The sequence below is a fragment of the Pelodiscus sinensis genome, chromosome 28 (assembly GCF_049634645.1).
Source record: "Pelodiscus sinensis isolate JC-2024 chromosome 28, ASM4963464v1, whole genome shotgun sequence".
NCBI classification, from domain to species: Eukaryota; Metazoa; Chordata; order Testudines; family Trionychidae; genus Pelodiscus; species Pelodiscus sinensis.
This window is the reverse complement of record NC_134738.1, coordinates 11,927,065-11,953,051: the sequence shown is the minus strand read 5'-3', so window position 1 is coordinate 11,953,051 and position 25,987 is coordinate 11,927,065. Positions and strand designations below refer to the sequence as shown.

General features: G+C 43.7%; 1 protein-coding gene across 1 annotated transcript in view; it reads left to right on the top strand.

Moving 5' to 3' along the window:
• XPO7 (exportin 7) overlaps positions 1-25,987 on the top strand; it is an 86,460-nt gene that overhangs the window by 30,865 nt on the left and 29,608 nt on the right. The window contains exons 2-8 of the mRNA XM_014579740.3: positions 10,438-10,584; positions 13,840-13,933; positions 16,725-16,891; positions 19,450-19,542; positions 21,688-21,792; positions 24,231-24,396; positions 25,305-25,378. Coding sequence (XP_014435226.1) covers positions 10,438-10,584; positions 13,840-13,933; positions 16,725-16,891; positions 19,450-19,542; positions 21,688-21,792; positions 24,231-24,396; positions 25,305-25,378 — 846 coding nt within the window. The remainder of the gene's footprint in view (positions 1-10,437; positions 10,585-13,839; positions 13,934-16,724; positions 16,892-19,449; positions 19,543-21,687; positions 21,793-24,230; positions 24,397-25,304; positions 25,379-25,987) is intronic.

The following is a 25,987-nucleotide window of genomic DNA, read 5'->3' as shown; positions in this document are numbered from 1 at the left end:
CAGCTTTCTTGAACGGATATGCTCTTCGGGAGCAGACTAGAACTACCACTTCTTAGCACATCTTGCAATTTTACAATCCACTTAATCATTTTTAAAGAGTATTAGCTTCTGGACTGAGAACTTACATGACCAGACTTCTGTAGGAAGTCAGTTTTGCCAGGCCAATTAAGTGAGTGAAATAGACTTGTAGTAAAAAATGAGACTCTTAATGGCAGGGTGGTGTGATCCGTGTTACTGGAATAAACATAAGCAGAGAATTTCACCTGAAAAAATAGTGGAACTGATAGATCAAGCATTAAGGAAAGCTGTGCAGATAACGTGCTGCACCTTAAGTAGCTTGGTGGTTTTAGGAATTTGTCCCTTTAGAATGTTTTGTTGGTGCTGCTTTCTGACACTGGATTGAGAGAAGGCAGTCTTGCTATGGCGTAGTGAGGGGGCTGTCGGCTCTGTAACCCGGTGCCTCCCTGCACTGTGAGGTGTGATTCCCATTGACTCACCCACATGTGGTGATGTAGTGTCCGTACCTTGCTGGTTGCTGTGCTTGGGCTCTGGATGACCCCTACTGGCCTCTGCCTCTGAGTACTGCCCAGCAGGTGGGCTGCCTAAGTCATGTAGACAAAGACCCAGCTGGTCAGACTGGTCAGCGAGAGAACTAAGGAAGTGAGTGTTCAGGAGAAGGGGCAGTTGCTGGTTGGGAAACATGAAGGGAACAGCCTGATGAGTGGAGGGCTGAGGAGCTAGGGGTGATGAACCCCAAACCAAGGGGTCTGAGGCATCCTGGCCCTGGCTCCTGTAACCACATCACGTCTGTGCCGTGATGTATCCTGGAGAAGCAATAAACCCTCGATTCTACTGGCAGGTGGAGTCTGTTCTTGCTGCAGATGGGGTGCAGGATCGGGGGGTACCCGACTCGACATCACGCTTGCATTTTAGGCCAAAGAGGAATCCATTGTTAAATGTCCTCAGATTTCCCTGTTTTTAATTTAATTACATCTTTAATCTGTTCTGCTTTCAGACTTAGTAAGAGAGGAAAATGTGATCTCAGCACAGCAGTTCCTCAAATCTGAGGGATTAAAAACTATTTGCTTATGAAGCTGAAATGTAAATGCTAACTTTCAATTCTAACTTGAGCCTTGTTTGAGGAGCTCAAGCCTTTGAGTTTTCCGATTTGTTTCATTATTCTCAATGTATCCTGGACTGATAAAGCAGTCTTCTGTATAACGTATTAGTCGGCAAAAGTTTATGGGTAGTTGTCTGTCTAAAACTCACTAGTGATCTAATATGCTACTCGACCTAGAGTAAGATCTCTGGATTCAGAGTTCTGGGCAGAACTTCACAGCTCTCAGCCCTAGCATTATGTGTACTTGTCCTGCTCTCTACGCAATTTGCCTGAATTACAGTTGCTGAGCCACTAGTATTTATGATGGAAACATATCTGTTAGACTCTAGCTTTCCAAAACAAGGTACAAGAGCCGGTTTGACAGGTGAGTCCTTGTGTTGCAGAGAACACGTGTAATATATACTTAGAATTCAGAGGGCATTCTCCTATTAGACACCATTCTATCTCCTGGCATGCGGATATTTGATAACTGAGTGTGGTAGTAGTAGGCGGGCCTTAACCGATTTATTTTGCATTTTGTGTAGCAAAGTGCACCTTTCTATGATATAGGTGTACGCCAGCTCAGTCCTTTTCAGCAACTTCCATGTTCCTGCTCCTTTGAAATTAGTATAAAATACTAGGGCCTTGTTTAGAAGTCATCTTGCTCTTGCCTAAAGTTTCTTTATGCTGTGATTATTATATCAGTTTCTAAAGAAACTGAATTGAGACGACAACATTTTCAGTACAGCAAAAAGTTCCAGAAACCACAATGTGGGACAGGAAGGAACAACCTGCACGAAGGTCCTCCCTCTTTGTTACGGCTAGTGACATCCTGCTAACTTCTTAGTCAAGCATTTCAACAACAGAGCATCTAAAATTTCTATTCTGACTTTTGTGTGGAAGTGCTTTATTTGTGCTAGCGAACATATTCACCTGTACTCTGTTGTAATGGCTGAACTAGTTGTGTGTCTCAGCAATCATTTGGCTAACATTAATTTTTCATTACAGTCTATTTTCTCCCAAACAAGTTAGCTGAATACAGGCAGTCCCCGGGTTACGTACAAGATAGGGACTATAGGTTTGTTCTTAAGTTGAATTTGTATGTAAGTCGGAACTGGCTCCAGATTCAGCCGCTGCTGCTGAAACTGACCAGGGGCTGACTACAGGAAGCTGGAGGCAGAATTGCTCTGCCCCCAGCTTTCTGGAATCAGCCACTGATCAGTTTCAACAGCGGCTGAATCTTGAGCCTGGGACAGAACAGCTGGGCTGCCAGATAGGTCACTGCAGGACCAACCTGGCAGCACCCCAGCTGCTCTACCCCAGGGTCCACAACAAAAGCCTGGTCTGCTGGGGGAGGGGGGCACTAGCTGCGCCCCCCCCCCCCCCCCCGCCAGCAGACCAGGGACACGGGGAGCAAAGCCGCAGCGGCAGCAGGGTGCTGCGCCTCTGAGACTTTGCTCTGGCAAAGCCTCAGAGGCGCGGGACCCCGCCACCGCTGCGGCTTTGCTCCGGGTGTCCCTGGTCTGCTGGAGACGGTCCCCAGCAGACCAGAGGCACCGGGAGCAAAGCAGCAGCGGCGGCAGAGTCCCGTGCCTCTGAGGCTTTTCCAGAGCAAAGCCTCAGAGGCGCGGGACCCCTCCGCCTCCCCGGCTTTGCTCCCGGTGCCTCTGGTCTGCTGGGGACCGTCTCTAGCAGACCAGGGACACCCGGAGCAGCTTTTCTCGCCCCGGAGGTCGAAGTGGTGGGACCGCTGTGCTCTGGGCGGTCCCGCTGCCTGCGAGCTCCAGGGCGAGAGAGCCCCGTTCGTAAGTGTGGATCCGACATAAGTCAGATCCGCGTAAGTCGGGGACTGCCTGTAATACGGTGTTCATTTTACAAATGAGGAAAGTAAGGCACAAAGAATAAGGTTCGCTTAAGATTCACCGCTGCAAACCTAGAATGCAGCAGGGGCTGTTGAGAGTCCATTTATTCATGTAATTACTATACCACTGTGAGAGCATTAGTGAAACTCTTCTAAAATTAGAGCCTGTAAGATTTTCATCAGAGAATATGATCTGATTGGAGTACTGCCATCGGTGGATGTTTTCTGGGTATCTGAGCTTTTTAACAATAAAACTACTATTCTAGCATTGATTCTAACAAATGCAAGGATTTGCCAAGTAAAAGCATCCCCTCTATCCTTCACTTGCCCTGTTCTGCATTGGTTATTTTGGTGCCCATTAAGGCAGGACTACTCAACTTTGGAAACCCCGGGGGCCACTATGATACTCACAGCACATGCTGAGGGCCACAACTTAAGTGTGGTTGCATGTACATGCAAATATATATGCAAATAGCTTCTTTCACCCATGCCCTGGCGCTCCCCGCACCTCCTCCCTGGGGGCTAGAAACACCGACACCCTGTACCCATCTGTTCCAGCCAGCCCGTCTGCTTGCATCTTTCATTGCTCACCCTGCCTGAGAGAGGCCTCACCATTGTGGAGTGTGTTCCCAGTGGAGGCCGTGTTCAAAAGATCCCACCTGCGGGCCGTGTCGCGAGCCCGCATAAACCCAAACTGCACCATGGGCCGCAAACAAACAGGCTGTGGGCTGCATGCAGCCTGCGGGCCACATGTTGAGTAGCCCTGCATTAAGGTATTGTATCTAATGAGCGATCCTGCCAACATACCCTGGTACTAGAGTAAGTTACAGGCAAGCTATAAAGTATGAAAAAGTTGACTGTAAAATAGACCAGAAGGCCATCTCATTAAAATTTGTAAGGATGCAAGATTTGGGGGCAGTCCAGACATGAAGCAAGCTGTGCTTTGAGATCTCTTTCCATGCACCCTTTGACAGTTTTCACTCTCTTCGTACCTGTCTGAGTGGAACCGTGTAGTCTTCCCACTCCTAGCCTGTCTCTGAGCTGCAGTCCCCTGTTTACCAAGTTTACAACAGGCTCAGCTGTGTTTGTCACATGTAAGCCCTTTCCCTCTCTGGGAGCCTGTGACTAGCAACTCAGTGACTCCGCTTTGAAGAAGCTGTGTATTTATTAGCCCAAAGATACAGGGTAGTCGTAGAGATGGGTTAAAGCAAAGACTTGTCCATGTATTTCCTCTTATCTAAGCCGTAATCTTCTCTTGCATGCTTTAGTAAGCTTTACTCACCTGTTACCTCCATCTCTAGCTGAGATTGAAGTGTGTTTGGTGCAGTTTCTCTGTTAGCACCCTGTCTCGAGGTATCAGTATCCCCATCCTTTACTGTCTATAAACTCTTTCTATCTCTAGGCTTTCACCATTGACAGTCCAGCTCTGCCTATCATCTGGAAAATAGCATCTTTCCATTTACTTGTTGTCTTACCAATGATAAATAACTAGTATCTTACCTCATTGTTTAGGTTCCTGCGTGGTTCCCCCTTACTGCCTCCCTTGACTTAGAAGCCTGCAGAAAGACAGGCAGATATCAGAGGTAAACTGAAGTGCATAAGGGATTCTTATCAAGTAACAGAACCACCTCCCTCATTCTTAAGTTTTTTTGTTTAGTGTCTTAAAAACACTTGTCCTGTCTAGACTGGAAGTCTGTGATATTTGCAGAATAAGCGCAAAGCTCTCACAAAAGGCAAGAGGGAAATGATATGTAATGAGGAGATTAAAACTCTTTGGAGTAAAAATGGTAACACCTATTTTAACTTAATTGACTTATTAACACATGAAATAAAGGAAGCCTGTGTTTAAAAACTGAACATCTGTACCCCTAAAATGAAGATGTTAATACAAAAATAAACCTTTTTTCTTACTCCCACTGGGCCTCCAACAAAACTAGGAAAGGCCAGATTATGCAGTCCTAATGCTTTTAACTTTTAAAAATGTGTAACTTTCAGATCTACCTCATTAATCATAAAGAATCAAAAAAAAAGTACTCACCAAGGATTTATGTAATTCTGTCTCCATGGAAGTCACTAGCAAAAGTCTCATTGATGTTAATGGGGCTAGAATTTCATCCAGATTTTTAAATCCTTGGCAAGATCATTTAAGCAAGACCTGTCACTTACCAGTAGTGTTTTTGTACATTGTGATAGACCCCTGAACAATGTTACTGTGACTTACAAGTAAATTAAATCATATTTGGAACTTGCCGTTGCAGGGGCCTCAAGAATTGGTACAGCTCCATTTCTCCTGTTCTCTGCCTATGGCACGGATAATTTAGTCTCCTGAGGGCTGTAATATTTTGGTCTAATTTGAGTGGTTTGGTTTAGTGGGGTGGAGGTGGCTGGGTGGTGCTGGTGACCTGTCCTACATGGGAGGTCAGACTAGGTATGATGCCTCCTTCTAGTCTTGAACTCTTAACTATCGTGGTGCTTGTGAAAACAGCACAGTGAGAGTGCTCTGAGGTAAGGCATAATATGAACAGGAGCTTGGCAAGCTCTCCCCATATACCTCTAGTGAAGCACTCAAATGCATTCGCTGCTACTCCGTTGCTTTATTTCTCTTGAGCCAAAATGAATGATTCTTCTGCATTGTTTCAGAGTGCACTGTGGAATGACCTAACTCTTTATACTTGCGCCTTGCGCCACAGCCTGTACCCAGGTTTCCGAAGTGGGAAGGAGGGCTTGTGTTAATCCAGTGTAATGTGCTTTAAGGTAGTGGTTGTTGCTAGCCGCCTTTGGTTTGAACATCAGCGATATTAGTGACCTGACTGGTATCACGCAGTAAGCTAGTCTTGTTGTATGCTGTGAACATTACTTATAACGCAATTCGTGGAAATAAGTGAACATCTTCCACAATAACACATTCCCATTGAGCCTTTGATTGCTTAATTGGTATGTTCCTTTTTTTCCCCATTGGGATATACCAGTTGGATTGTACTGTAATAAAGCTGTCCTCATTGCTGCTTACCTTATCTCTTACTGCAATGTGTTCTTACTGAACACATTAGTCCTAATTTTAAACTCTATGCCAATATATCCTAGATTTCTCATTTGGTAAGGTGCTTGGGATTTGTGTGATTCTCTTGTTCCGTAGAGCCTTAGGCAGAACTGTGTCTCTGGAATTAAACCTCTTGAATTGTTAGTTTTGGCTAAACTTAAAAAACAACAAATGGTCTGGTAGCACTTTATAGACTAACAAAATATGTAGGTGGTATCATGAGCGTTCTTGGGCACAGCCTATTTCTTAAGTGGGCTGTGCCCACGAAAGCTTATGATACCATCTACATGTTTTGTTAGTCCATAAAGTGCTACCAGACCATTTCTTGGCTGTTAGTTTTGGGTATGAGGTAAAGAAGAGCCACTTAAAACTTAGAAACGAAGTAGCTTTTACAAGATTCACAATACTTCTAGGATTTAATTCGTGGAAATTTCCTCTTGATTATTTGAGAAGCTGCAAAACAGATCTCTGAGGCTGTTAGAGCATTTGCCTGTGAAGGGAGCCAGTGTTGTTCTCCTACCAGATTAGAGCTACCTCAAAGCTTAGTCTTAATCTTGATCTGAGATGTGCAGGTGAAGCAAGCAATTTTTACAGCAGACACAGCATTGCACATGTCCATGTGCTTGAGAGCACAGGGACAACTTTTGTTTCAAGGAAACTAAACTTAGACTGTTAAAAGAACCAACAGTTTTTTGCTCAACTACAGGTAATAAACACATAGAGATATTTTTAAAAACAAAAGCTCACCATTGACAAATACAAACTGAAGTCATTGTGGGTAGGGCTAATGTGTATTAGAAAAGTTGCACTAGCAGTATTAAATTGATTTAAAATTAAATCAGTTCCACCAGTACAAACCTCCATAGATGTACTTAAACCACTTTAAGTCTTCCTTAAGATAAATCAGTGTAAATTGGTGAATGTAGTGAATTAAGCTAAATCCATTAAAGTGAGTTTTAAAGCAGTTTAAGTACTTGTATGCTAGGAGTATGCATTGGTGGTTTTTTACTATTAATTTATTCACACCAGTGCCACTTTTCTAAAGTAGACCAGTCAGAGGCCACTTTTGCAGGGAAACTGTATTGAAATATATAACCCATATGAGTTCTAGGTTGCTTTTATTTCAAATAGAAAGTCACAGAATTGATTTTAAAAAAATCTTCTAGAACCAGAGAGAGAGGAGATAAAATTCAAACGCTTCATTTGTTGTTGTGCCTTTCCTTCTGCAGGAACCTGAGGCTGAGGTTAGGCCTATGCTAGGGGTAAATTCAAATAAAGATACGCAACTCCTGCTATGTTAATTACATAGCTGGAGTTGATGTACCTTTAGTTTAAATTTTAGCGACATCCCCACCTCGAGAGGTTAGCAGGAGAAATACTCCCGTTGGCCTCCCTTACTCCTTGCGAGGAGTAGAAGTACGCACTGACGTGGGCATCCTCAGTGTTTGATCTAGTGGATCTTTATTAGACCTACTAGATAGAACGCCAGAAGGTCGATCTCCGCAGTGTCAATCCACATGACCTAAGTCTATACTGGCACTTTGCAGTGCTATAACTTTCGGGCCCATGGGTATGAAAAAACACTTGACACCCTTCTCTTCCCCCCTCCCTGAGCACAGCAAGTTACGGATCTGTACAGTGTCCGTATAAACCAGGCTACAGCACTGGGAGCCACTCTCCTTGTGGACTTCTCTTCCCAACACTGATGCTGTGGCCACACTTAAGAGTTTAAAGCGCTGCAGCAAATGCACTTTAAACATGTAAGTGCAGACAAAGTCTGAGTAAGTAGATGGGACTTGCACAGATATTGTCGGTTTTGGATTATGGGATGGAGGCAGGAGGAAATTTGAGAGCCTTTCATAGAGAATGTCCTGCTGGCAAGTCTTTCTTTACTGGAGGTGGTGTTACTCCAATTGGAGTGCCTCTGCTGACCACAGTGTGTCAGTATTGAATGTGAAGAGAGGGTTTATCCAGCAAGCAGGACTCAAGCCTTATAGGGCTGTCATAGATCAAACCCAAAACCTTAAACTAAACCTGCAGCTCAGATTTATTGCTTAAAGGAGCTATCTGGGATGAGGGGGAGGGTTAGGAGACATACTGCCAAAGGCTTTATAAATGTATTTGGAATAACATGTTGGGTTTTCATTCTCAAGCATTCAGTCTTTTTTACTAATCCCATTTCTCATCCGTCAAGAAGCTCTTTCTGTTGTCCCCTGACCTGGGCTATGTCTAGACTGCAGGTTTCCTTTGGAAGAACCTTTTTTCAGAAGAGATCTTCTGAAAAAACTTCTTCTGAAAGAGCATCCACACACACAAGCACATCGGAAAAGCGATCTGCTTTTTTGAAAGATAGCATCCACACTGAATGGATGCTATCTCGCATTTAAGCTGTGATTACTATGGACGGAGTGGCCACCAGGGCACTTGTGCTTTTTCCTCTTTCCTCTTCTTTCGAAAGAACTCCTTCTTCCCCGTCCACACACGCCTTTTCCTGAAAGAGCTCTTTTGGAAAAAGGCTTCTTTCTCGTAGAAAGAAGGTTACCAATGCTGGAAAAACCCCTCTGTTCTTTCGATTTACTTTCAGAAGAACGTGATTGCAGTGTGCACATAACTCAGGTTTTGTTGGAAAAACGGCTGTTTTTCCGACAAAACTCTGTAGTGTAGACATGCCCCTACTGAGTTCCTCCCCTGATAAAACATCTCTGTAATGCCGTGTTCTCTGTTTCTGATCCTTCGGCCCCAGGCACAAACACTTGGAACATGAGAAGAAAAGAAGTTGAAAATTTAATATTAGAAATCCTTTGGTAGCAAACAAATTAAAAATGTTTATGAAGCACAGAATGCTTCCAGTCCTACCGTGGAAGAGGAGGACATGTATGGTGAAGGGAAAGCTGTGCTACTACAAACTGTACTTTTAAGTAATTTCAGCATAATTTCAAGGACCTTCTTAGTAGAGAGGTTTTAGTGTGTTCTGATAGAGAAGTTTGTTCTGAGTACTTTGTTCAGAAAGTGAAGACAAAAGTTTAGTGGGAAGAATGACAATAAATAGTAGCGGGGTCGGAAGGTCACCGACTCAGAAGATACATTCAGAGATATGTTCAGGCGGGCAAGCTGTTTTAGCAGCAATACGTGATGCTATTAGACAGCCACCTGTTCAACAAGACACCTAGTTACTCCTGATACCTGGCCAGTGTTGGATTGGGTGTAATGGAAAGCTTACATCAGAACGGCCATACCGGGTCAGACCAAAGGTCCATCTAGCCCAGTAGCCTGTCTGCCGACAGTGGCTAGTGCTAGGTGCCCCAGAGGGGGTGGACTGAAGACAATGATCAAGCAATTTGTCTCCTTCCATCCTTCTCCAGCCTTTGACAAACAGAGGCCAGGGACACCATTTTATCCCCTGGCTAATAGCCTTTTATGGACCTAACCTCCATGAATGTATCTAGCTTGGGGGGGGGGAATGCACACATGCGCTCTGAAAGCAGAAACATCAGCAAAAACGATTGTGAAAATGCCCCTGCGATAGCTGGTATTTGGAACTTTGTTAATGATGCTCCTGGAGGTAGCTCTGTAATTTATTTCTTGAAAGGCCGATGTGATGGGAGCATTAATAACTGAAGAATGTGGGGAGGCTTAGGAGTGGATAGAGAAGCAATGTTGGCCACAGAACAACAACTGGGGTCCCGTGGTGGTACAGGCTGCTTTACTTTTCAAGATTGCCATTCTCTTCCCCATCACATCCATGTCCTAATAGATGTGCATGGTGATTGCGTAACTTCTATAAAAAGGTCTGTGACTTACAACCTAAAGGCTTTAGCATCTTGGTAAGCCTGCATCACAGGTAAGTTTGCATCCCTATTTTGCAGGTGAGGAAACTGATCCTGTCATTGCTTGGTGGGCAGACCCCATTGAAGTCAGTGGGGTCCCAATGAAGGCATATGACTCCAGCTGCTTGGAGCTTATTGCAGGATTGGGGCCAGAGACACAAAATTGTTCTGTGATTTCACAAAAGAAGCAGGTGGTAGAAAGGGGAACAGAACCTGGGCACCTGACCTTCCTCAATAAATTAGGAAAAAAACAATCTGGCTAAAAGTTAAACTCATGGGAGTGAGCAGCAGAGCCCTGAAATTAACTCTCTTGAAATATGCCAGGGTGGAGTGGAGAGGTGATGCAAGACACATTCTAAGGTAGGCTGTCTGGCAGGATATCTGTTACTTTTGGACAGGGTCGTGGTGTGGGGAGACTTCTTGTGCCCATCCCACAGCAATTGTTTGGTGCCTCATTCAGGTGAAGATGACCATGAAACATCTAAAAAAGTAGCATAGGCTGAAAAGCCAGGTTTAAGTTCAACATACCCATTCCTTAAAAATGGCTGAGTCGCTACCTGAAAGGGCGCTGTTTTAACAGATTGTTTTTCCTGTGTTTGTTCCGTTCCAGAGCCTAGCCCAGCTAGAGAACCTGTGCAAGCAGCTATATGAAACTACAGACACCACGACACGGCTGCAGGCAGAAAAAGCCTTGGTCGAGTTCACCAACAGCCCGGACTGCTTGAGCAAGTGCCAGCTCCTCCTTGAAAGAGGAAGTGTATGTAGAAAAAAATAATTGTCAGATCGAGACCGCTGGCATTCGAACTGGGCATTTTGGGTCAACGCACTGAATGAAACAGGGACGCACCGGGGCACTATAGGCACTGCATGCCCAGTAAACTAGAACATACTATTTACAAACCAGAATTAATCAGTTATATGACTGCATTTCTTCACTTAGTTTAGAATCATGGTGTCCAATGCACTAGCCACATGTGGCTATTTGGCCAGTTGAGTGTGGCTAGTTGGCTGACACAATTATTTACATTTTCAGAATAATGTGGCTAGTTCACTATAGAAGTTGCCACTATCGTGGCTACTGCTTCAGAATTGGTTGGACACCCCGGGTTTAGAAAAAATGGGAATGTATCCGCTAAGGCAGTGATCACCAACCAATAGATCAGGATCTACTGGTCAGTCTTGGAGCCTTTGACAGGTGATAGCCTCATGGCCAAACCAGTCAGTATCAAGTGCTGGCTCTTCAGCTGCCCATCTCCTGCACTTTGCCTTGGAGCTGTTCCTTCCCCTGCAAGCCTCCTGCTTGCCCGGCCCTGCACAGAAGGCAGAGGAAGGGTGCTGATGTCAGGGTGCCTACTCTCCCACTTTATATCCTATCTCCACAGAGCAGAGATTGCTGGCTGCTTTTGGGAGCGGTACAGGGCCAGGGCAGGAGTGAGCCTGCCTTAGCCCTACTGCACCACCACCCAGGAGCCACCTAAACAGGGCCCAGCTGGAGCCCACATCCTGAAACCCTACCCCAGTCATAAACCCCCTCCTACACCCCATGCCCCTGCCCTAGAGCCAAGCACCCCTGCATCTAAATGCTCTCCAAGAGCCTGCTCCTAGAACCCCCTCTGACACGTCAACTGCTTGCAGCTCAGAACCCCTCTCACTCCCAATCCCTTAATCCAAGGCCAGAGCCTGCATCCCAACCCTCTGCCCCAACCTAGTGGAAGGAAGGGTGGAGTGAGCAGGGGCGGGGTCTCGGAGAAAGGGCACAAAGGACGCAGAGCAAGGGTATTTGGGTTTCAGGTAGATCTTGGATTGCACTTACATTCAAAAAGTGATCTCAAGCATAGAAAGGTTGGAGACCCCTGCTAAGGTTTCCCTTTTGAGGAATTCTCTTTGATCCTAAAGCCCTATCTAAACTACAAAAATAAATATGCTTAAACACAGTTAAGAAGTGTGGTCCAGATGTGAGCTAGCATAGTTGTAGTCTTGGGGAGAGTTGTGGGGGAGATGAGGCATGGGCGGAGTTATTGAGAGTGGGAACACAAAGTGTAGCTCTAGCGCCATGCTAGAAAATAGTGCGAATTTGGGCTAACGTGTTCCTTCCAGCAGAGGAGATACTATTGCACAATCGTTCCAGTTTTGTTCATGCATCTATATACACCAATAGTGTCAATCATATGAAAAGAAACTGTCTTTTGATAAGTTGGTTCTTGATTAATCTTATGGGCCAGTCCATTATGCAGCCTGATCTAAGAATACAGTGTTAATTCTGAAAGACAAGTTCTCTTGTTTCCATTGCTTTCGGAGTTCAGCTTGGAAGGAATGATGAACAGTTAAAATCCCTGCATGAGATCTGAGACTCAGGTGGGGAGGGGAGATTAAAACAGCAGAGTCTGCTTTGGGCTATTTTGGCTTACTACTAAGAATCTCTTTAAAGCAAAAGCTAGCCTCTCCAATGGTGTCCTCAAAGCAATCTAGCAACAATTTCAAGCATAGGAAACAAGAACATGAACTTCAGAATTAATCTTATGTTAGGATTTATTGTCAATGTGTTTTTCATCCCCATCTAAATTTTATTTTCACAATACCTTCTTTTTCCTTGTATGTGATCGCTTCATTCACTTTGTGGCAGGATAAATCATGCTTAAAATTGCTTGGTCACAGAGCCTTTTGAGGTTTGACTTCTGGCCCAATGTGCATCCAGCCCTTTGAGTCTATTAGATCAATTCACAAAAATCAGGAACCATTAGCCATCCTGTCTCAAAGGATCCTGAAAGAGATGGGGGATGGTGCAGCGTAGTCCCGGTAAACATACACAAGCTGAATTTTTCTCTCTCTTTACATTGTGAGGTTTTTGGGTGGAGGCTTTTTAATGTCTTTGGAATTGAAAATAAATTAACCTTTGGGTTTCAAATTGCACTTCTCTCTTCCATGGAGGAACCAGCGACTAGCACAAGGAAAGAAGAAGGGATCAGTTTTAATGGAAAATCTGTGATGCCCAGTTTTTATTACTTTGATTATAACCCATTATGTATCTGTAATCTGTGGCAATTTGCTATTTTGTAAAGCTGATGCACAAATTGGATGATCTGACTCACATTAAACTCTCTTTGGGCATATTACTGTAAATGTGTTTCTGGTCTCTTCCATTCTTGGAATAGGTTATAGAGGCAAAACCTTTGTGTAGTACAGGGTATTATTTAACACAAGAAATGCTTGCAGTTTGTAGACTCTCATACAGCCTAGGATTTCTGATGGTTCACTCACATTATCTGTATCCTATTCCCTGGATTAAGTTAGTTAGTAATGTCCATTGGTCCAAGTGCTGTTCTGTATTATACAACATTAGAGACAAGTGTTTGTTTAAAATCTAGGATTGAGCATGTATTAACACTTTCCCATGGCTCAGAGAGAAATTATGAAAAGGAAAACTCTGCTTTCAAGCTAATGTGATGCTAGTTAACATGCCCAGTCCCCAGAACTGGGGTGAACTGGCTGCTGTGCTAATGGAGAAATCATTGATGCTGTGAATCTGAATTTGCATCTTTATAACTAAGCTTCCTCCCTTCCCAAATGTGACCTCTTAGGACAAATAGTCTTTGTGTGAGTACTGTCCTGCCCCATCACTCTGTGATCCCATCACAATAGCCCACTTGCTTTCCTTTGACTTAGAGCCATAGTACCATATTGTTGGCACTTGTTCCTTCGAGCTTGTCATAACCCTCTCCACCCCTGCGTGGGAGTGTGTAGGTGTTACGCTGCTGCAGCTATCACCCTGTTATCTTTTTCCTTCTATATTCTCTCTCTTTAAAATATTGTAGATAAACTTGGTGTATACGGAAGCAAGGAGCTAAGATAGTCCAGAGCATTTCGACTTGTGAACTAAGCTAATAATAAAACCCAAGTTTCCAGAGCTGAAAACTATTGAGTAAATGTAGCACAGCCATCCTATCTTCTACTTAGGCCTCTTTTGTAGTAAAACTTGCATTAAACGACTGCTTGTTGTGTTTTTTCTTTACAGTCATCCTACTCCCAATTACTGGCAGCTACATGCCTTACAAAACTTGTGTCACGCACAAACAACCCTCTGCCATTGGAACAGCGAATAGATATTCGTAAGTAGAAGCTTTTCTTTTCTGTGGCCAAGCCACTAGCATAGCAGGCAAATAGTGTGGATAGCGACTAATTCATAGTACTGCAATGTGACAGGAAGTCTTTCTAGGAGCTACTAGGATTTTTGAACATATTGTCCTAAAATGTAGAGTGAAAAGACAGCTTTGCTGTCAAACAAGGTCTTTTCTTAGCCCAGAGTCTACTGGATTTGATTGCCAGATTGGACCTGGATAATATCTGTCTAAGTAATCACAAATTTGTGGCCTTATGGATGAACAAGTTTTAAGATAATTCAGTTCTTCATGAAACAAAACACAGGACTATGTAGCACTTTAAAGCCTACAAGATGGTTTATTAGGTGATGAGCTTTCGTGGGCCAGACCCACTTCCTCAGATCAAATCGTGGAAGAAAATTGTCACTTCTTCCACTATTTGATCTGTGGAAGTGGGTCTGGTCCACGAAAGCTCATCACTTAATAAACCATCTTGTTAGTCTTTAAAGTGCTACATAGTCCTGTTTTTTGTTTCAGCTACACCAGACTAACACGGCTACATTTCTATCTCCGTTCTTCATGAATTTCACTGTTGATCTCCTAGTTCTTTTGTCTCCACTACTTGTTACTTGATTGAATCCAATTATTAGAAAGATGTCTATTTTGTATTTGCCCGTCTTTGTTCTCCTGTGCTGGTTTTCTTTGTGTGCATGTGTAGTAGGGTACTTTCTGTTCATTATCTCCCAGGACAAGTATTGAAGACAGATACCAGCTAAAGTTTAGTTTTTGCCTGTGACCCAGAGTGGGGATAACTTCCATGTTTGATTGTGAAATTGCCTTGAACTGAGTTTCACAGCTCTGCTACTGTCAAAGGGACAAAAGAGCTCAGCCACAACTCTAGTCTTGGCCAGCTCTAAAGAGTGGGCCAAGGTGGAAAGCTATTTGGAAAATCCAGGATTCTAGTCATTCAGGACTGAAATTAAACCCCAATTATGACGGCAGATTTCTGAATGTTCTGTTTTAGGAATAGTGATTTGCATGAGCAAATAAGAGCAGATCTGGTTGCACTGATGCATTCCTTTTAGGAAAGGAGAATGAATAGGATACATGGGCAGTCTCTTTCAAGAATATAGATTCATAAACTTTAAGATCAGAAGGGACTACCCTCCTGCACATTGCAGGTCACAGAACCTCACCCACCCATTCCTGAAACAGACCTATCACCTCTGGCCGAGCTACTGAAATCCTCAGATCATGGTTTCAAGACTTCAAGTTAGAATTCACCATTTACATTAGCATAAACCTGTCAATCACTCTCGCCCCATGCTGAAAAACAAGGCAAAAAGTGCAAAACCTCTCTACCAATCTGACCTATGGGAAAATTCCTTCCCAACCCCAAATATGACAGTTGGACCCCGAGCATATGCTCAAGACCCACCAGGCAGAGAAGAACAGATTAAGTTTGAGTTGAGAATGCTTTGTGGCAGTGGTCCCCAACCTTTCGGGGCTGCCCAGCGCCCGGGGGTGGGACCAGCCCAAATTATTCCGCGGGTGCACATAAATGCCCCGGCAGGTGCCATGGCACCCATGAGCACCGTGTGGGGACCACTGCTTTGTGGGACTCCACTTGTCATTTGCAGTCATTCCTGCTGGGGTCAATTTCATGGGATGGAGCAGAAGTGTCTCTGATTAGTGTCTCTTGTTGCGGGAGTAACTGTGGTATCTGCTTTGTGTGGTTCTGACCCAAAAGAACCTCTTCGTACCAGCAGGCAAAGGATTCACTGTTCAGTAATAGCAACCCTCACCAGCCTGACAAACTCTCTGCTCCAAACATGCTGCTTTCATGGTGTTTGCCCAAAAAGGGGATGGGAGGTGTTAAATGGAAGCTTACATCAGATAGGTCCTTATTATAGTTGTGTGATGTATGGACGGATGGTATTTGAGAAGTTGTATGTATGTACTAAAAATGTTGTAGAATGTGTGTCCTGGGCAGGCTTGTTGGAATTCTAAAGTGGACTCACCTATCTCCTTTGTGCTGGGCTTTACAATGTTTGACACATAAATAAAAGGAGGTCCTGTTTACATGTGAGAATCAAAAGGAAATACAGGCGGAAAGGGGATGAAAAATAAACTTGTGTGGGGAGACCTCTTGGAGCCAGCACACCAGGAAAGAAACCACGGGTAATCTTTCTAACTCAGGGAGTTGTTAACCTGCAAACCTGAGTGAGGGCTGGCAGAGCCCTGGGATTGAGAGGCTGAAGGTGTGACAACCAGCTATTGTTGCCCCCCAGATTGTCACACTGGATGCTGGAGGGGGATAGCAAAATGACTTGCTGTCTGAGGTCCCTGAGACAGCGTGTCAGTGCTCCTTTAACCAGCCGGAGTTAGCCAGCTTCTCCTTTCTCACTGGACAATGGAATGCTCTGATGTCTGAGGAACGGTTCTGAAACCTTTCAGCAGTTCTCACCAGACGTGTGTTCTCACACAGCACTGAACTCTTAATACAAAAATAACACACTTGTGTGTATGGGGAAAAAATTGTTCTATCCACAGTTTCATATAGCTAGAGCCTCCAAATTCTTGGCATATTGTTGTATGACTACTCTGTCAAAAATATATGTCCTTTACAGCTGTCTGGATACTATACTTGCACTTCCATACTTTCCAACATGGTGATGGGTTCCTGTGTTTTGGTGTAGCTTCTTAAAGATATTTTCCTTAATGTAAATTCACAAGCTTATGTCCAACTTAATGGTCTCTTTCTCTAGGAATTTCCTTATTTTTATTTTTTGTCTTGCAGGGAACTACGTGCTTAACTACCTTGCCACCAGGCCAAAGTTGGCAACTTTTGTAACGCAAGCACTAATTCAGTTATATGCCAGGATCACAAAGTTGGGCTGGTTTGACTGTCAGAAGGATGAATATGTCTTCAGAAATGTGATCACAGATGTCACAAGGTTTTTACAGGTCAGGGGCATTTTTGAAAAACAAGGTGGGGGGAGAGCCAAAAGCCTGGTGTGATTGGAGTATTTTTGTTATGCTTGAGTTTCCATAAAATGCCCTGAGAACCAGGGCAAGTGTACAGCTAGTCTTCCATTTCCACTGCATTAGCTGTTGTTACTCAAGAGTTCTGGTATTTATGGCCTGTCAGAGATGATAAATCTAGAAATTGACCTGTCTTGACAACTGTCCCATGTGTGATTATAAGTTCAGGGTAGGGGACTGTCATTTTGATTTCTGTTCAGTGCCTGGCACTCCTGGTGTGCTATAAGTATTTAATACTGTGGCAGAACTTGGTATGTAATTCCTCTTTAAACCCCGAATCCAAATGATCCATCCAAAATGAAAAACACGATGGGTTCCCATTCAAGTGAGGGCATATCATCTCACTTGCAGCTGTGTTACTGCGCTTGACAGATTGGTTGGTTTCTTGAAGTACTGTTCTTTTAGTACTAACCCAGGACCATCAGGGCCTTCAATTTGGGTGAGTGGTTTTTTTAGGTCATGAATTTTGGCTATACCAACCTCAGTCCTTTAAGCCGCTGTGCTGATGGGTGGGTGAGTCTTTTCATGCTCTGCCTGGGATTCCCTGGACAGCCATCAGAGTAGTACTACTAAGAAAAGAGGCGAACTTTCCAGGAACCTCTCATTGCTCTGCCTGGCCAAGATAGCTTCAGTGAAGAGGACTGGCTACAACTCATTGGCTGCAGAGTGCAAGATATGAGTTGGCGGTGTGACAAAGGAAGGTTTTAAGAGTATGTGTGTGACGTGTGAGGGAGGAAGGGGGTTGGTTATAGAAGATCTTCACGAATTTTATCTGGGACATTAACTAGACATATCTGTAGAAACAACCCTTCTCATAAACATGGTTATTAGCAAATATTTACACTGAGATCTCAGGGTGCTGTTAGAATTACAGTTGGACCCATTGGGTGGACATAAGACCTTGTCATAAGACAGACCCGGCCCACGTGAGTTTAGCTTTACAGGCAGAAGAGTGAACTTTTTCAGCAGTTGGTCCCAATCTGAGACTCTCTTCCTGGGAAGGTTAGCAAGGAATAAAATCACACTGGCTTTTTTTCCAATATAACTTTTTGACAGTAAAACATCCACAAGTTAGAGGAAGATGGCAGAGTAGTAGTAAATAACCCCAGAGTCCCTAGCTGCAGTGATCGAAAAGGAAAGGAACTTGAATGGTACTTTTATATGGGGGTGGTGAGAGTGTTTGATTTTGGATAGGTATTTGAATGGTGTGACAAGAACGGGATCTCAGCACTTACAAACTGTTCCTGAAAAGTAAAATTGAAGAAATGCTATCCAGAAAATATTACAGTACTGAAGGATTGCAACTTTCCCAAAACTCTCTGCTCACATGGTTTCTGGGGTTTTGAGACAATCCTGTTGATTTTCGCTCAGTAGGGATGTGAACGACTAGTTACTCCCTCCACCTCTATCAGAAAGAGGCAACGAGGGCAGGAGGGGGACAAGAGGGAGTGCTTCAAAGCGGCAGTGCCGCGTGGAGCCTGGGGCCAGACCCTGGTCTCCATGCTGCACTGCCCCTTTGAAACACCGCGTGCAGCCCGGGGCCAGCTGTGGAGCCCGGCATCAGGCTCCACACGGTGTTTCAAAGCAGCAGTGCTGCCAGGCTCTATGCAACGCTGCCGCTTTGAAACGCCGCAGGAAACACGGGGCCAACGGGGACTGTTTGAGTCCCCTCCTGGCTCCGTGCTCCCCGTAGCGCTTTCATCTTTAAAGTGTAGCAACAGCCCTGGGGCTATTGCTGCACTTCAAAGGGGGAGGTGCCCTTATTGACTAATTGAATAGTCAATGCAATTTGCATCGATTATTCAATTAGCCTATTGATCTAAATTTAACATCCTTATCACTCAGTCCTCAACTCTCTCCCCCAAAGTGTGGTGAAATGAAGGCTGTATTTGGTTCAGGGTCATGGGTTCAGTGCAGATTCCTGGCTACTGCTGCATAGTATCATGTTGATGCTTGAGACAAAGGCCTGTGATCACAGCCTTTTCCCCACCAAGACTGCAGCATGCTTGACTCCTGCCACAGGAGTGAACTTACCTTTGCAATCATGCACTTACCTTTGCCATTGATTCCATCAATGTAATTCCGTCTTTGAAGAATCAGCAGTAAATAGGCACCAAAAATGTGATTGAGAGTAGATAGATAAGCTATTCAATAACAGCTATATGTTGTTGTTTGAGCGCTCCATAGGCATTGTTAGCTGCTGAGAGCCTGACACATATATCAAATTGTACATGATATGAATAGTTTTTAAAAAATGCATCTAAATATAGAACTCCTGGGTATTTTTAAAAAGTTGTGCTTGAATATTTTCCAGTCACTGTGCTCTGAAGACATAGCACATCTAGCCAGACATATGATCTAGTACGTCCTTCTACATGGCAGAAGGATTTCAGAGTTATAATGAAATCTGGTGAGACCAGGTTAATGCTAATTCTTCCTCCTCCTCCTCCTCCTCCTTTTCCCTTTCATTCTCTCATCAGGATAGCGTAGAACACTGCATCATAGGAGTGACAATCCTGTCTCAGCTAACGAATGAAATTAATCAAGTAAGTGCTACAGCCTTCTTCAGTGAAGTAAGTGTCCAATTTTCTCATTTGTATTGTTCTTCTGTGTGTGTGTGTGTTGTGTGCCGATTTTAATTTTTTTATGCAATCCTATGCTTTTGCGGTAAGATATTATATTTCCTCTGATCTAAGGATTTCTTTGCCATCTCCTGTTCTTTTAGCATCTCTCATCTTCTCCAGTGCCTGGATGTAATGCTCCATAATAAAAATGAAGCAGCAGTAAAATAGCAAATGGGTTTGTGCCCAGTACTATCTCCTGTCTGTGAGGATAAAGCCCCACCGCATGAATTAGCAAAGCATCATTAGCATCTTTTGTCCTCCATTCCTATGCATTCTTTTAACTTTGTGCATTCTCGTTTTTTTTAAAATTAATAATCCTTCTTTGCCTTGTCTGTCATTCCAATAACTCCTTCATGGGGCTGTAAATATAGGATATCAACATAATACATTTGGCAAATTTTGTAAGTTTCCTTTCTGAATACATAGCACGTTACACGTTCAGTGCTCCTTACAAATACTGACTGAACCTGCCAGCATTTGTGGGAAGGTAATTATATAATATTCATATTTCAAACACTTTTGAGGGAGAGGCTGGCAGGGCAAGAAGGGAAACATGAGTTAAGTAACTTGACCAAGCTTACATTTGAATCAGTGGCATAAACAGGACTAGGACTCTGGAGTTTGTCTTTCAGTCCCACGGTTAGGTTTCTGCTAGATCTTGCTGCTTTGGTATTTATTTGAAAAGCTGGGGCTAGAGACATTAATTGGTCACATCTAAGCATGAACGAAAGTGTCATAAGCTCTTAAAGCCCAATTTATTTTCTAGTCATGACTCAGATTTTACTACAGGTTGAACCTCTGGTCTAACAACATTCTAGGACCACGGAGGTTGCAGGCTGAGAGCACAGCAGGTCTGGTGGCGGGCAGCGTGTGGGGCTGGTGGCCGCGAGTGAAGCCCAGCCGGCAGCCAAGTCCTGCTGGCCACAGGAGCCATGCCCAGCAGTGGAGCCCCACAGCTAGCCCGGGAATGGGAAGCCCCAGACTTGGCAGCAGAGCCTAGTAGGCAGGCTAGGTGCAGTGCGCTGGTTGGGCCGAGGAGAACCCGGAGGCCTGACCTTGTCTGTTTCGGCGAACTCTTTTGTTTGGGACTAAAGAGCAGTTTTCCCCAGGGCCCTTTGTTTAGAAGATAAATAATCTAGACTTTTGCTGAAAGGGCCAATATTAATTACTTTTGTTTTAGCCTTTTAAGTTCTCGTTAATAGGGAAACTAACTTTGCTTTTGCTAATATATGTGCAAACACTTGAAAATAATCCTGGCTTCCAAACTGAGAAATTCTACCATGGCATTGAACAACTTAATTAAAAATGATTGTTTGTAGTCTATTAGATACAGGAAATATAGGCCAGAACTTTCCCATTTTGGTGTCTAAAATTGTGCAAAGCACCCACTTCTCGCACTGAAGTCAGTGAAGTTCAGCTTCTCTGAAAATCAGGACACGTTTTGTTTAGGAGCCTGCAAGGTCTGCTCTGAACAGAATCTATTTCCACCCATTGTGTTTGGTTTAAACTTACATCACTTCTTGGGATTTGGCTTCATTGGTTACTCAGGCAACAAAGTTACTGAAACCCTAAGGCTGATTGTTTTCATCAGCCTTGGATGTTGTTACCCACACTAGATATCGGGTACTTCTGAAAATGTTACCTACATTCCATTTTCAAAAGTTATTTAAACATTAGCAGCTTAAGTTCTTGGAAATGGGCTTCAGGCTCCTAAATCACTTAGATGCTGTTGAAAATGCTACCCATAATCCTGCTTTAAAACTAGCTCAAGTAAACTTGGTTTTGCTTGAGGCAGAACTGTGTGGTTAAACAGTTTAGGAACATTGTTCTAACTTAGTACCCTAGACGGGTAATCTAGTTTTATCAACAGTTCAATAAGAGCTAATGGTAGTACAGAAACCATTATTTTATGTTAATAGAATGTAATACAATTGGAGAACGTCCCTTTGGTTTAATCAACCGAGGCAATGCAATTATAGGGGAGGAATGCCTCGGTGTGCCAGTCATGTTTTATTCACAGTGTTCCTGTGAATTATATTTGCTTTGTTTCCTTCCTGTAAATTGGTTCTAAAAGTTACTTGTCTCTCTACCCAGGCGGACACCACTCACCCCCTGACCAAGCACAGGAAAATAGCTTCTTCGTTTCGAGATTCATCCTTATTTGATATCTTCACGCTTTCCTGCAATTTACTGAAACAGGTAGAGATACTGCAGTTCTTGTCAAAATGCTGCATCAAATGTAGGGGTAAACTCCTTCCTGCTGTAACTCCATTGGAACTCGTCATTTCAATATTTGGCAGTTTTTTTTCACTCCTGCCTTTGGGGAAACTATTAGACTAGATTCCTACCTTTCACTTCTTAGCGTGTCTCTACTACAGAAGTCGAGAAGCTGTTCATTCATAGGAAAGGTTATAGGACAGTCTGATTTTCCTGTCAGGAATTCAGGTTCTGATTTAGGTTTTGTGTGTTCACTTTAATATATACCGAAGATAGAAATTTTATGATCTTTTTTTAAATTTTCAAATGAAAACACTTTGGACAGCTTATTTCCCCATTCCGTACAGGAACTGGTATAAAACCCTATTATAGTGATATAATTGGGTCCCCTAAGGGAATTGTAATTAAAGCAGATATGACATTCTAGTGTGGACAAGGCCCTTGTCTTGGTTGTTAGGTCCTGCCAAAATTCCTTTGTGCTGCTGAGTAGCTGCACAAAAGAAAGGTTAATGGCCCTACCACCTTTCCTCAACCAGGTAGTTCCAAGGGAGCCTTGGACTAGTGGTTTCCTAGGGGTAAAGTGAAGAAGGAAAAGATGCACAGGCATGTACAGTTTGGTGAGAGTCCTACAGGCATAAGCCTGAGGCAAGTGCTTCTTGGGATAGGGAATCAGTGCCTTAGCAAGGGTTTTTCTGCCAGGGAGAGTTGCCTTGCACAGTTTGTTACCACCTCTATTCAGGAACATAACACTGCTGTATGAAAAGCAATTACACTGTTTTTAAATCCTGACTCCACATCTGATTTCTGTACCAAACAAGAAAAGGATCTACAGGGTCCCAAGATCCACTCGGTGGCGAAATCCTGTTGGAACATCAACACAACTAGTGTTGTGCCAGTGTGTGAAAATGGGGCAATGACACTGACTAGAAACAGTGGGAAATTCATCAGTTTTACTCATCTAAAGAAGTGGAGTGATTGTTTTTTCAGCTCCCCCCTCCCCCCCCCCCCCCCCCGAGTCTTCAAACTGACTGAAGTATCAAAGTAAACAAATTTCATAAATAGGAAAAAAACAGGTTGTATCTGGAAAAATCTTTCACACTGAACAATTCCTGGTTCTGGTTCTGCTAGTCTTACACGTAAAGAGTTTGGGTTTTAACGAGGTCTGTCTAGCTTGACTTTTTCCCTTTTAATGTTACCACGGGTTCATAACGAAATGTAAAACGTTACCTAGAATTCACTTGTGTGTGCCACGTGCCTGCATGATTTATTTGTGATTTGTCCCTCAAGGGGAAATGAAACTTGGAGGCTTGAATGACATGACTCATTGGGGATACAGCCTCCAGTTTTATATGTCTTTACCTCTCAATCATCCTGCTTTTGTCTTCCACAATGTCCCAATTCTAAGGACAAATTGTGATGATTTCTGTTGTCCCATTTAATGCCCTTATTTTCCTGTGACTAATGCCCATTACCCCAGTTATTCCTTTCTCTGTTTGGCTGCTTGCACAAGCTTCTATGTAAAACACCAGATGTTTCCAAGGTGACCCTCCAGTGACTCTAGTTGTTTTCCTTTGGAGGGGGCAAAGGATTGGGATGCTAAGAGCTAATGATTGTCTACATCACGGTCATAAACTGGGAGACATTCTGGACTGGGGGTGACAGACAGTTTCAGCAATCAGTGAAACTGCATTGAGCCCCATTGCAACTGCTCAGATTGCTTTGTGGCAGAGTTAGGGTAGAAGTAGCTCAATTTCTCTATGAAAAGCATAGAGCAACTGCTGGTTTGTGTCTCGTGCTGCTATACAACAACTATGAGCTGATCTAGCATCACAAACCCACTAAACATCTTGTGTTGCTTCAGAATCCTTCAAAAGCGGCAAGGAGTCCTGTGGCACCTTATAGACTAACCAAAGTGTTGGAGCAGAAGCTTTCATGGGCAAAGACCCACTTTGTCAGATGCAACCTTGTCTAGTCCCTGAGTTTTGAACCTGGAGTAGGGTTGATTTAGATCATTTTTGCAACAAAGGGAATGCGCTTATTTCCCTACCAGAGGGTCTGGTGAAGTAACAGTATCCTCTGCTGCTAAATGCATATCAAGCAGATAGTGCTTCCTTTTCACTCAGTCCTCCTTGTGCAGTAGAAAAGCAGCCATGCTTGCCAGACTGTAATTATTCTGGAAGACTCATCAGATTAGGAACACAGGAAAACACTATCCATCCTCTATCTAAGGTCTAAAAACTCAAGTTCAGATTCCTTGTAAAGCGTGGGGCCCCAGGGATATTTCGGGGGTCGGAGGTGGCCTCACAACCTAGAAAATGAAGGTGGCACATGATACTTACGAATGTTACATCCTGTTCAAATGAAATTATGCTCCCGGTTCAGGCACCACGTTGTTCGTTTTTATCCAATGTGCTCTGCAGGCTTCAGGGAAGAACCTGAACTTGAATGATGAAAGCCAACACGGCCTGCTCATGCAGCTACTCAAGCTCACACACAACTGCCTGAACTTTGATTTCATTGGCACATCAACAGATGAGTCCTCAGATGATCTCTGCACGGTACAGATCCCAACTAGTTGGAGATCAGGTAATGCTCCTGATGGGGGAAGGGAAACAGGCTAATCTTCAAGGTGCCAAATGAGACTCTTGTGGCTGGCCAAGGCTTTGTCTACAATAGATAAATTGATCTTTGTGTCAGAGAACCAAGTGTGCAAACCAATTGTCCCCTAACCCAATTACAGACGTGATTCGTGTTGCTAGTATAGGCTGGTCCAAAACCACACAAATACCGTTCCTTCTGCCCAGTCAATCCTAGGCTCTTGTAGATTTCAGAAATTACAAATTTGTCTTGTGGCAAGCTTGGGGGGAGTGGGGAGGTTTCCATTACACTTCTCATAAAAGAGAAGTAAATAAGCCAGAATGGAGCCCTGTCCGTTCTGAAATCTAAAGCTGCTTTCATACCACTCCCTTTAAAAATGAGATTCCCTGACTAGGCAATTGTGAAGAAAATGTTGTGCTCTTTGGCAGAGCTTCTGCTCTTGTCACTTAAGGACATAGCAGTTGTACTGTCAGACCAGTGGTCTGTCTAGCCTAGTGGACAGTGCCAGAAGGAAAGAAAAAACAGGGCAACTTTGAGTGATTTCTGCCCTTTCATCCAGTCCTAGCTGCTGGTAGTCAGGGGCTTAGGGACACCTGGAGACACTTCTCTTTTTCTAGCTTTGTGTAGCACATCCTTGACATCGTCATATTCCTTAGCAGTCACTCTGCAGTCACAGATTGCTTACAAAGACCATTTTATGCTTGTCTGCACCCTCTTTACGCTAGAAAGAATGATACAGTTAGAGAATTCTAGTGCTGTGCTCTAGAGCTGTCTCTTACAGAAATACACGTATTACGTTAGAGAAATATAGCAGGGCATTTAAAGGAAGCAAAGTACTCCATAGGATGCAATCATGCAGATGTCCATAGTAAGGTGCTCCTTTCTGTCTGTTTCAGCATTCTTGGATTCCTCGACCCTACAGTTGTTTTTTGACCTGTATCATTCCATCCCTCCATCGTTTTCACCGCTGGTGAGTTCAGAGTTCATGGTTCTTATGAAACCTAATACTAGAAAGCATTTACAGCACCGGGAGAGCCATAACTAGGGACATCATTGACATATGGGCCTGAGATACTGGCCTTTTGATGTAAAATGATGTAGGATGCTTCAGAACAGATGCTTATTTTGATAGTATAGTATTATGCCCTAAAGACCAAAAGGGAGGCTGTGCCCAGTTCTTTAGTGCTGGTAGTTTTGGTATCTCCAGTGGTTCGAGTGGATTAAGAAGCAGTCCCCATTGGTTGGAAATATTGTGCTGCCCTTCTCTTGCCAGGCCTGTTAGAGACTATCCAAGTGCTCTCAGCGAATGTACCGTCCTCACTGCCTAGGAGAGAGCCAAGGGATGGCATTGCCATTTTATAGGAGGGAAAGCAACAAGAGTTGAAATGACTTGCCCAAAATCACACGGCAAGTTGGTGCCACATTTGGGAGCAGAACCCAAGAGACTGACCCCTGAGTCCCATTTTCTATCCACTAGACAAGAAAGGGCCAGTAGCATCAACCCAAATAAAGAATTCACGTGACTGGATGTTTTCTGTTAAAATATTATTGCCAACCAGCAACCGGGTGATCTGATCCA